This window comes from Ruditapes philippinarum, unplaced genomic scaffold (genome assembly GCF_026571515.1).
Source record: "Ruditapes philippinarum isolate M1 unplaced genomic scaffold, ASM2657151v2 ctg5495_1_1_1_1, whole genome shotgun sequence".
In the NCBI taxonomy this organism is placed as follows: Eukaryota; Metazoa; Mollusca; class Bivalvia; order Venerida; family Veneridae; genus Ruditapes; species Ruditapes philippinarum.
This window is the reverse complement of record NW_026855602.1, coordinates 32,456-45,768: the sequence shown is the minus strand read 5'-3', so window position 1 is coordinate 45,768 and position 13,313 is coordinate 32,456. Positions and strand designations below refer to the sequence as shown.

The window sequence follows — 13,313 nt, the reverse complement described above, 5'->3', positions numbered from 1 at the left end:
GTCTCAAACAGAGCACGGTTGGGCACACGGTACATGTTGTCAAGGTAAACACTAGATGTGTTAACAGTTCGGTAATATGACAAATAAGGTTAAAAGTAAAGAATTGCTATAATGGATGATTGAAAAGTGGTTGTGATTGAAAACTGGCAGTTTTAGTTATCTTTCTATTTGGTACATTCTTATCCATGTCCATAATGCGTCCTTGTAAATTTGTCATAAGGTGTATTTTGCCTCGTCTCAGCGGTGCTCTTGTTTCATTTATTGCTCAATTCTTTTTCAAGTCACTAGATCGGGCAAATTTACATAGGTATATAATGATAAATTATAGTTTTAAAAATGGTATGATTCGATATTTGCTTGTTTCTTTTATCAAAACTGTCTTATAAGGAAATTGTATAGTTCGTTATAATTTACACTTAAGTATTTTCGGTATGTAATAACTCTAGGTCAAAATCAGGATTAAGATAGGCATTGTGTAATAGACAAAAAGAACGGTATACTGAAAGAAAGTTTTAATTGATATCCTTCTCTTAACTTGTTTAATTTACTAATAACACTAAAAGTATCTGTCCACAGGTAATGGTCACAAATGGCAACTGAAGATAACGTCAGATTTGTAAGATATCTATTTGAATTGGGCGTTGGCGGGAGACAGGCACTTAGAGAAATCATTATCAGAGAAGTCAGCAGCCGAAGTCAGCCATTAGAAAATCTCCTTTCAGAAAATAGACACCGATTTAAGTCTGATGAGCTCCTTACACAGTTGTTTCAAGCAGATGGTAAAATAAACACCAACATTGAACAATGGGATATACGACTACTTTACAATGTTATAAAATCGTTGTTTTGGTCGTCTATTTCGTCAAGAGAAAGAGGTGCGATAAAAACATTGAATTCTCATAGAAAGGATGTACAAAGAAATCCCGATGGCACAAGTGTGATGGAAGTAGAGTACAGAACCATCCGTGATGATTTAAGGACAGCAATTTTTGATATTGCCGAAGCCATGGACGGAACAAGAAGACAACAATTGCGTGCCATTGTCAGTAGATCTGGAGCAGCAGACCTTGACATACAGTTTGCTTTAAGACAAATTTGCGAGCTTAACGAGTTTGCTGATGACTTATTGCAATCTTTGGAACAAAGGTTTCGAGAGACAAATAGAGGTAAGATGAAAAATAAAGCTATAACTGGAACAATTATCTCAAAGACAATGAAAAATTAATCTACATTTTGTTAGTATATGTAAATGAAAAGTAAGAAAGTTATATAAACACCCTTGGCAAATTGTTAGTAAATGGTTATCTAACCACTTTTCATTGTTGATTATGACGCTTTGAAAGATTTACGACATTAAGAAGACCGACGAAGGATAGGAATATATTTAGCTGAAAAAAAAACTATAAAATTGTATTAGCCACTCCGCATATGCTATGATTCATCAATGTAAAAGCGATGAGAAAGTTTTTATACTCCTAGAATCAAACTCAGTCCGTTTTTAAAGGGAAAGCGCATAATTCTTAGTAATTAATTTATATATATATAACGGATTTCATTTAAACGAAAGAAATGAAACATGTATAACCAGATTTCTCGGATGACAAAGGTTCGATCATATCTTGTCACTTCTTTTGTTAAAACCAGAAATAAGTAGTATTTTGATACGTTCGCTACACGGGAATAAAAAAACTATTGCAAATTCCAGGTTAATTTCATGAACATGTTTCTGCAGATATTTGCCAACTTTATCAGTAAAACGCATAGCTTGACAAAACGTTGCTATATAAGGGTATTGGATTCCAAGTTTTCAAGAGGTTCACTTTGATGTAGGTCTAGACCAACACCGTTTTCAAAATTGATCACTCCGTTTTTTTCAGGAATAATTGTACTACTTGTGAAAATTATTTTCATTTTCTTTTACTAGGAGTCGATCGGCGTAGAGTAAATACATCTTTCCGAGCAGTGGGAGCAATTTCGAAGAATGTTGAAGGTAATTAGAAATAAGTCTAAATTATTGTAAAGTGGCACCGGCTTAATATTTAAACATGAAATGGAAAAATTTTGAATTTAGAAACATCCACAGATGTGTTCATACGGCGGTTATCACGTAACCTTCAATTGACACTACCGTGCCATTCAATAATCAAAGTGCTGAAGGCACTGCAGTTGTGACGTACTTAAAGGATCAAAATTACTTTTTTTTTACTATTTCGGGGACAGATAATTCGATAAGTGAAGGGTGTTGCCGGTTGATAAATGTAAAGTGCACAATTCAGTAAATGAACAGTAGTTGATACAATTATTCTATGACACACTGTTCAAATATAATATTTAGGTTACATGTATGTGTAGGTCCATCACAAAGCGTTATTGGCCCTTTTTGACAAGGGCAACAAGTGAAATAAGACACCGAAAGTGTTGTTTTTTAGTAAGGATGAAGCATTTGTAAGACATAGAAATTAAATACAGTATTACCTCCTTCAAAAAGTAATCCTCCTTTATAACTGAAGAACCATAATAGATATACAGTTGCTGTTTTCAAAGCACCACCATCAAGTTGTTATCTTGTAAGTAAAAATGCTACGACGGATGGACGGAAAGACGCCAGGGGTATAACATAATATAAGCACATTTTTTATGGCATATAATTAATGTATTCAATATAAGTGATCATCCTATGAAGTTTGACAGTTGTAAAACTGTATACAATATTAAGGTCATTTAATATTGACCTTTGATCTTGTGACCCCAATATAGATATGGATCTTTTATTCTATATACAGGGCTGGGAATCAAAACTGCGTCGTATCCTACAAAATGTAAACAAACGCCGCCATCTTGGAACGAAAAACGTATGTTTTTGTTTATAACTCTTTTTGTTGGAAATGACTGAAAACAAGATATATGTATTAACACGCTACACTACTTTCCGCATCGTTCGGTATATGTTGCTTGCACAACAATTTTGACAAATATCTTGTTTTCAGTCATTTCCAACAAAAAGAGTTATAAACAAAAACATACATTTTTCGCTCCAAGATGGCGGCGTTTGTTTACATTTTGTAGGATACGACGCAGTTTTGATTCCCAGCCCTGATATAGGCAATCATCCATTCAAGTTTGAACACTGTCCTGATATAGGCAATCATCCATTCAAGTTTGAACACTGTAAGCCTAAAGGAACATTAGCTATAGGTTGATTAACACTTAAATTATTGAGCGGAAACTGTTTTCAGTTTTAAGGTAATATTTACCTCGACCTTTGACCTTCTGACCCTAAAATCAATAGAGCTCTTCTACCCAATATGGACAATCATCCTATGAAGTTTGAATAGTGTGGTCCATATGGAACTAAAGTTATGCTCCGGAAAACTGTTTCCAGTTTAAAGGTGATAGTAACCTTGATCTTTGACCTTGTGACCCCAATATGGACAATCATCCTATGAAGTTTGAATACTGTGGGCCAAATGGAACTTAAGTTATGCTCCGGAAACCATTTTTAGTTTTAAGGTAACAGTGACCTTGACCTTTGACCTTATGACCAAAAACTCAATTGGGGTCTTCTACCCAATATGGACAATCATCCTATGAAGTTTGAATAATGATGGGCCAAATGGAACTTAAGTTATGCTCCGGAAACCATTTTAAGTTTTAGGGTTATGGTGACCTTGACCTTTGATCTTATGACTCCAAAATCCATAGGGGAGTTTTCTACCCAATATTGACAATCATCCTATGAAGTTTGAATACTGTGGGCCAAATGGAACTTAAGTTCTGCTCCGGAAACCATTTTCAGTTTTAGGGTAAAAGTGACCTTGACCTTTGATCTTGTAACCCCAAAATCAATAGGGGTATTTTACCCAATATGGACAATCATCCTACGAAGTTTGAATACTGTGGGCCAAATGGAACTTAAGTTATGCTCCGGAAACCATTTTTAGTTTTAAGGTAACAGTGACCTTGACCTTTGACCTTATGACCAAAAACTCAATTGGGGTCTTCTACCCAATATGGACAATCATCCTATGAAGTTTGAATAATGATGGGCCAAATGGAACTTAAGTTATGCTCCGGAAACCATTTTAAGTTTTAGGGTTATGGTGACCTTGACCTTTGATCTTATGACTCCAAAATCCATAGGGGAGTTTTCTACCCAATATTGACAATCATCCTATGAAGTTTGAATACTGTGGGCCAAATGGAACTTAAGTTCTGCTCCGGAAACCATTTTCAGTTTTAGGGTAAAAGTGACCTTGACCTTTGATCTTGTAACCCCAAAATCAATAGGGGTATTTTACCCAATATGGAAAATCATGAAGTTTGAATACTGTGGGCCGAATGGAACTAAAGTCATGCTCCGGAAACCTAATTGCTAACGGACTTACGGACGCCAGGGGGTATAAAATAATATGCCCGAAATTCTTTGGGGCATATAATTAAGGGAGATAAAGCTATGAAAAAATGATCAATTGTGATATAAATATATTAAATTTTCTGTATCAGTATCAAGAAAACACTCAAATGGTCAATATTTTTGCATCACATTATATGAATGTGGCCATGTCATTAGAACTTATGATGGCTTTTGTTCACTGCACTTCTCATGCTACTCTCTTTCACTGTATGAAGTTTCAATCAAATTCCTTCAATAATTTAATCCTCTCTCTGAACAAGTATCATGAAAAAACATAAACGGAGATAACTCAAAAATTAAGCAATGTAGAATTTTGGTTACTATTTGACACAGCACTTCTGCTCACTAGTCTCTACAACTGTATTTAGTTTGAGTGAGATATCATTGAAAAGATTTACTCCAGACAACCAACATTTTAAATGTTTATGTATTATAAAAGATGATTATTGTAAAATTAAGCTAGGATTTAAAAATACACTTCCTTTCACTTGAATGTTTTCGCTGTGTAAAATTTAAATCAAATTCCATCATTTCTTTTCCAGTATTTCTCTGGACAAGCATAATTAAGCACATGTATTATAAAGGGAGATAATTAAAAAATAGGAATGCAGTTATGGTTCTTTGACACATTGGCAAATTCGAGTCCGTACAACTGGGTGTAGTTTAAGTGATAGTTTGGAATAAGCATTTTAAACTTATGGGAGATAATTAAAACATGAAGCAAGGTAGAGTTATCTTTCTTAAACACTGCACTTCCTCTCAAAAGTCTATCACTTTGTAAAGTTTACATAAAATCCCTTCAATACGTATTTAGTTATATTCATATTCTGGACAAGAGTGTGAAGGACGGATGTCTTCCTAAGTTCACAATGTGGGTTTTTTCTTTCATCATCTAAAATCTCAAAAACACCATAAGAATCATATTTTCCTCCCATGAGCAACATTGTCCCCACAAGTACAAGTCTGTATGGAATGAACGCGAATATTTATCCATAATATTACTTGAGTCCATACAGACAGAGGGTTAAGACCGCAACTGTATTCTCTCCCTTTTCGGAGCATAAATTATAGTAAGATGCTAAATGGCTCTATATCAGATACCAGTATGATGAACCATGCTTTTGTACCTTTTGAGTAATATAAGAATTCAGATTTCATTGACATACAGAAAGGGGTCAGCATTTAGTCCCCTCTTGGTGAAAACAGAAGAGAACTCATACATGTAACAACAATTAATTATAGTTTCAATTCTTAGGTCTTTTACTTTTCATTAAACCAGGCAAGCTAAGATACATATTGTTATAACTTATGTACAATTAGATGAAGTGCAATAATTTGCAAAAAAAATGCATGCTTATCTTATTTGTCTCTTCTTACATTTATAATGCAGAGCACTAGATTTGTGTGTCTGTCATACAAAATGACTTTCAATAACACTATTTGAATATATTTGATATACAATTACTCATTAGTTTACAATTACAATACTCATAGTAATACTAAATTCCTTTTTTGTGATAATTATTCTATCACATATGTTCAGACAGTATACAATTTATTTGTTTAGACCACATACAATTTAAAGGTATAATTATTTATTTGCTTCAAATAAATGTAAATAATGGTAAGTTTAATAACCAATATGAATGTTTCAAAGATTATCCCTTCAAACTTTAAAACAGCCTGTCAATTAAACATATCTTTGCAATTGAGGCACACTAAGCAGAAAAAAGGTCAATCAAAGGGTAGGGAAACATTTATATCATTTGGTGGAGAAACAATTACTTCACAGCTGGGCTGTAAAAAGTCTCCCCATACATTTAATCAATGATGTTATATTTTCGATCCTTGAAGATCGTTCAGCACGACATTATTGTTGTGCTTGTGGTATTTTTAGTTTCAACTTTTCGGCATTTTCTAGTTGGGTGGTTCCAATATTCCTACTTGAATAATTTGAATCACCCTTAGGATATGTTGCCTGCTTTTTAATTTTGTATTTTGACGTCTTATCTGTGATACGCAGGCTTCATAACCTCTGAGCCCCTTTCAAAATTCCATTTTATTTAGTTCCGCCCATTGTTTTCTCGTTTAGGGCACACGCTTTTTATTACTTGGGGACCATACGCCGCTTTTCATGGAATGGCACGGAAGTGTCACATTGAAGGTTCCATGATAACCGCCGTATGAACACATCTGCGGTTGTTTCTAAATTCAAAATTTTACTATTTCATGTTTAAATGTTGAATTCTGCTTAAGCCGGTGCTAGGGGGCGTGGACGGTAACTTGCACTTTCCAGTACCGTCCATGAACAGGCTCAATCAAACCGAGCCTGCAACATTTTCAATTTTGCCGTGTTGGGCTTTCTTTAGGGATTCTGATTTCATCTATTTTTTGCTATTGAATATTTTCATTTGTTTCAATCTTGAATGATCAAAATGTAAACAATGTTCATAAGGATGAACTGTATTTTAAATTTTGCATACATATTGGGGTCTTGTTCAAGGCAATAAAACTGTATTGTAAATTTTGCAGTTCCTTGTAATGTCCTATAGGATTGATTTGTACCACCTTAAAGCACCATACTATGATATTTCATGTGAGTGATCATTTTCAGTATTCTTTATGCCAATTGACAGAAATATTTAAAGTATGTTCTTAACTAACACTATAATAAACTGTGAGCATGCACTGACACTCTTTTTTGTTTTAGGCGGTACTATATATGAACAAGTCTTTGACTATTTCAGTATGAAGATTTGAAATGCAAACTAAACAAATTCAGTTAGACATTTTGGGAAAATTTCCTAGCACAGGTTCGGAAATTTTGCATCCAAAATATTCAGTACCATGTACAAAGTTGTTAATCGTTCAAAGAATGAAAAATACATAAAAACATCATCTGTCTGGTACCATACTGGATTGAAATGGAATGAAGAAAAATTGTCAGCTTTGATAACGGGAATTTGACTCGATTATGATTTTGTTCTAAACTTGGAAAAAATAAGCATATTTGGCATTATTTGCCACTGGGAATGGGTTTTGTAATCTGGCCCGTGGTGACTCTAGTAAAAAGGCATATGATTTCATGAATAACTTTTGGAAAACAGTTTGATTTGTGAAATATACATCAAATATTATACCTGTTGTTTGTGATAATCTTCCTGTCTTTCTTTAATCTTATATTTTTTCTAGCTTCATGTACCAGCCTTTCCAAGTGATTATTGGGATAAATACTCTTTTATTTCCCTGAAAATATCAATTTAGAGATTTCAACTTCAAAATTATTTAATACTACTCTCTTAGTGTGTGTATATACAATGCATAATATATATGGTTACACCATAATATGATTGTGTACAGCATGAAAGGACATAAAATTTGAAAATTTATGATAATAATATTTCTTCATATTACTCCACAATATTACCACTTAAAATAGAAAATGTTCTTATCATTTTATTATGCCCCCGCCATGTAATGGCCGGGGCATATAGTGTTACCCTGTTCCGTCCTTCCGTCCTTCCGTCATTCCGTCCTTCCGTCATTCCGTCATTCCGTCATTCTGTCATTCCGTCATCATCAGTTTCCGTTCATTATCTTAGTAACGGTTGCACATATTCAACTCAAATTTGACATATAGATATGTCATGAGAAAATACAGGTCAAGTTCGAATTTGGTCATGGTTCGATGATTTTTGGCAGAGTTATGCCCCTTTTACTTTGAAAATAATATGAAATTTTCAGTTTCCGTTCATTATCTCCCCAACGGTACAACACATTCAACTCAAATTTGACATATGGATATGTCATGAGAAAATACAGGTCAAGTTCGAATTTGGTCATGGTTCGACGATTTTTGGCAGAGTTATGCCCCTTTTACTTTGAAAATAATATGAAATTTTCAGTTTCCGTTCATTATCTCCCCAACGGTACAACACATTCAACTCAAATTTGACATATGGATATGTCATGAGAAAATACAGGTCAAGTTGGAATTTGGTCATGGTTCGATGATTTTTGGCAGAGTTATGCCCCTTTTACTTTGAAAATAATATGAAATTTTCAGTTTCCGTTCATTATCTCCCCAACGGTACAACACATTCAACTCAAATTTGACATATGGATATGTCATGAGAAAATACAGGTCAAGTTTGAATTTGGTCATGGTTCGATGATTTTTAGCAGAGTTATGCTCCTTTTACTTTGAAAATAATATGAAATTTTCAGTTTCCGTTCATTATCTCCCCAACCGTACAACACATTCAACTCAAATTTGACATATGGATATGTCATGAGAAAATACAGGGCAAGTTCGAATTTGGTCATGATTCGATGATTTTTGGCAGAGTTATGCCCCTTTTACTTTGAAAATAATACGAAATTTTCAGTTTCCGTTCATTATCTTCCCAACGGTACAACACATTCAACTCAAATTTGACATATGGATATGTCATGAGAAAATACAGGTCAAGTTTGAATTTGGTCATGGTTCGATGATTTTTGGCAGAGTTATGCTCCTTTTACTTTGAAAATAATATGAAATTTTCAGTTTCTGTTTATTATCTCCCCAACGGTACAACACATTCAACTCAAATTTGACATATGGATATTTTTTTGGAATGCCAAGGTCAAGTTCGAATTTGGTCATGGTTCAATAATTTTTGGCAGAGTAATGCCCTTTTCACTTTGAAAAAAATATGAAATTTACAGTTTCTGTTCATTATCTACCCAACAGTGTTACATATTCAACTCAAATTTGACATATGGATATGTCAAAGGAATTGGCAGGTCAAGTTGGAATTTGGTCATGGTTCGATGATTTTTGGCAGAGTTATGTCCCTTTCACTTTGAAAATAATATAGATACATCTTAGGAATAGGCAGTTTAAGTTTGAATTTGGTCGTGGTTCAATGATTGTGGACAAACTTATCTTTCTTGAATATTGGAAAAAAATTTGAACTTTCAGTTTCAGCACTCATACTTTTGTGGAAATGTATGTAGCCATTATTTTGGCTACAAATATGAAATATGCTATTTTCAAAAGGTTAAGACTGAATAATTTCAGTGCCTTGAACATTGTATGGAAATGGTTTGTGTTAACATTGAAAAGTTTTAAGGGCTTTGAACTTTAAATGAAAACAATAATTTGTGCAAACAAATTTGGAACTAAATATTATAACATCTGAAATTTTGGCTGCATGCGGGGGCATCCGTGGCATGATGACACATTTCTAGTTATGATATTTATTTGCTACATGTAGATTTGTGAATAAAATGTGAATCTCAGTATTATAAAAAAAATGTTAAATGTCTAATTAACACTGATTAAATTACTTAACCATGTAGTGAGAACAGGTATAGATCATTTCCAACAGCCTTGCTGTTGTGTTGACTTTTTCGCAACATGGTCTTGTGTCTGCCTTATAATCAAGAGGTCTGGGGTTCAAATCGCTTTCAGTGCCTGAAGATTTTTCAGGTTAACAATTATCATGGTGGCAGTGATTTTTTTTCAATTTTCAAAACAACCTGTGGCTTTCTGAAAAGGCAAATATAGCTTGATAAATCAGAAAAGGGGAAAATCAAATTCCAACCACTGAGAATGGAATTTACCCATACATTTGCAAAAATCAATTCTAATTCAATTTAAAGGGATTCCACTGAGGTATTTTGACATGATGGGACTGAAAATATTTTTTGCAGATAAATGTACCATTCAAGATGTAAGTTTAGACCACTAATCTTTGTTTTCACTCAAATTGGGCTAAAAAGCATAAAATACATTCAATTTATTTCAAAGTATATTTCTTAACTATCTTTGCATATATTTTTGTTTAAAGTGCCCCATCTCATTTATGTAAAAAATTCAAATGTTATGTTTTTAGGCTTTTAAACCTCAGTAAGTTCCTTAAACATGCATGGTAATAGCAGAGACTATCTATAGGGACAGCTTTCTGTCTTCTAGCTGATATAAGTCAGCTGATGTTAAGTCATCGTTCTGGTGAAGAATGTGCACAGGGGTTTTAGGGGAAAATATTATCATTTTCAGGGAAAAATATATACCTTTTTTGGGCTAGGTTAAACAGCTTTTATGCGGCTGTGAAAGGGGGACACTAGGTGTTGAGGGTTAAATAAAAAATGACAATAATGCTCGTTTGTCATTTGTTGGTATGAAGAATCAATTAGCAATCAATAAGAGTTTAGTCAGAAATAATAGGTCAGTGCTTCTTCCTCTAATGTCTCAATTACACAAGACCTGCAGTATTTGCAGGGGCTAAACTTAACAGCTAAATGGCTCATATTGAGGGTTAAATCATTTTTTTTCTATTTTTTTTCTAATCTTTCATAGAATCCCTTTATTCATTGAATAACTTCATGTGTAAACATGAAAGATGAAAATAAAATTACCATTTGGTAGAGACGTTACGGCCGTGACAAGACCAACAAATTGTAGGCGTATATGCCGGTTTTCCCTGTAAAGGCAGACATCTGTGTAATATCAATTTGTAAAATCTGTCGCTTTGCAGTCCAAAAATTGATACTAGGCTACAGTAGGGTCGAAATGTCTTGGTGACGATAGACTCGAGATCTCTCAAATTACTTCGAAATTATTGACGAAAGTGTAAGGTTCGGTAACGAATGACATCAATTAATAAACAAATTATTATTATTTATCAATTTCATAACATATTTTGCTTTACAACTTACCTTATGGGCTAAACAGGCTGATATGCTTGTCAAGTAGGTGATAAAGTAAACCGGAAGTTGTCGGATTCATAGGCGAAAAATATTTCAGAGACATAGATTATCTACATCTCTGGCTATTTCTATTTCAATATTCACTTTACAATTATAAACTATAAAATTTATTCGATCAAAATTGTCTTTTTCAAACATTTCTGGAATATTATACAAAAAATGAGATGATAAGGTACGGATGAGTAAGCCGCCAATCGCTTATCTCCATTCATGAATACTAATGAATGAATCCATTCATAGAATTACTCGACCTACATTTCTAATACCGTAATTCAAGCTAAATTTTACATGATTTTCAAAAATAAATTTCTTATCTCCTCTTCCTATTCGCAATAAATCAAAGTTTTCAGAAAAACATAGCACTTTTTTTCACTCGCGACGGTTATGCGTCGGTCATGGTCGGATGATCACTATGAATTCTACTTCCTTGAAAAATGTAAGAATACAATATAGCATATATAGTGGTGATGAAACGTCATTGCAGTGGGCGTTGCCCTGTATGATTGGACATTTCGGGTTTGTAAGTACACAAGTTGGGACTACGTCCCAACTAAAAGTGGCGTATGATCTCCAAGTAATAGAAAGCGAGTGCCCTAAACGTGCGGAACTTAACAAAATGGGGTCAAAGGTTATGAAGTTATTTTGATGTCACCATTCTCTTTTGTAATCGTTATAATAACTAAGTCATTTTGATCTGAATTTGTGTTGAATGCATATAAGAAGAAATGTACATTTGAAATGAAACTAGGAATAGACTTTTTCAACTTTTGAAAGTTAATAAAATTAACTTTATCTTTTCTCTTTACAGTAGAGGAGAATTCAGATGTACAGAACCAAGAAAATGATACTTATATGACAGGTCAGACTTAATATAATTTTTCAGATATTTACTTTCTGTTACATAGTTGCAGAAAGAAATTTAGATTTTTAGAGGATAAGGTTAAATCGACTTAATCAATATCCGTTGTATAAATAAGTGCGGAAGCTCATCAGGGCCTACAGTTGATGAGATGTTTTGCGCTAAGTCGAATTATTTTTATTCGCATTGATAACATGATTACGGAAGCTTAGCAGGGCCTACAGTTTATGAGATGTGATGAGCTAACTGATTTTTTCTCGATATGCTTGAAGCTTCGTGATTTCACGACTTGCTGAAGTATTTAGGAAGTACAGGATTACTTGCAATCTAGGGAGATGCCATAGATATATAACATGTCTTTTACCTGGCACCCGCAAAGACGTCACTCGCATTGATAAATAGCTCACGTAATTCGACAAAAAAATTCGGGCAATGATTAAAAACTTCTACGCATTACGTATAAATCAGAACGTCTTCGTGGAATGTTTAACGTATTACGTATTTATAATAACGTCTTCATGGAATGTTTTTGGTCAAAACGAGAAGAAACAAGTTGACATGACGTGAAAATGTTTAGATAAGTGGAGGCCCTAATAAGCTGCCGTACTACAGCATTCGGTTATAATGTGCATACATATAAATTTACTGACTTAATGACACGTACTTTAATGCGTACATATCTAAGAAATGATATAATACATTTTATTAACAAAAATGATCTTTTTAATGTCTTCACTTTTATTTTAGACATTCATGGTTCTGCATTGGAAATACAAGAAACAAATAATAACGCAGGGTTTCACCAGGTTCATTCAGATTTCTCTATAGGTATTTCCATTGTTATTTTTCTCTTATATTTAAAAGGACTTGACAAATGTTTTTTGGCATGATTACACCGGGAAATGCATCACACAAAAATCGACTTCCAATTCAATTCAGCCTTGACTCAATTTCTTTATTATTGTTTGCATATTTTTAGATGTGATTGCTGCAGTTGCTTTATTAAAGATACTTAAATATTGTATCAATTCCAGGCTTCTGAACATCAGTGGAGCCCATTTAATACATTTTTGCACTGCTCACTATTTAAACAGTAATAACATGTTTCATATAAATTTATGTCTTTGTTTAAAAGTTTTCCGTGTATTTCTTCAGACCGGTATGTTGTATCATTTTACAAGGAATTGATTCATGTTTTCAAAAGGGGAATAAAAATTTTACTGTAACAACAAATATATTTTTATGTTGTTTTTAAATACTAGTACTGATTTTAATTTTTCATAA

General features: G+C 33.5%; 1 protein-coding gene across 1 annotated transcript; it reads left to right on the top strand.

Moving 5' to 3' along the window:
- Positions 1-579: 579 nt before the first annotated feature.
- On the top strand, positions 580-13,245 carry LOC132743842 (uncharacterized). The gene is made up of 4 exons (XM_060732415.1): positions 580-1,166; positions 1,925-1,990; positions 11,979-12,029; positions 12,777-13,245. Exons 1-4 carry the CDS (start codon positions 590-592, stop codon positions 12,917-12,919), a joined length of 837 nt encoding a protein of 278 aa, XP_060588398.1. The 5' UTR covers positions 580-589; the 3' UTR covers positions 12,920-13,245.
- The last annotated feature ends 68 nt before the right edge of the window (positions 13,246-13,313 follow it).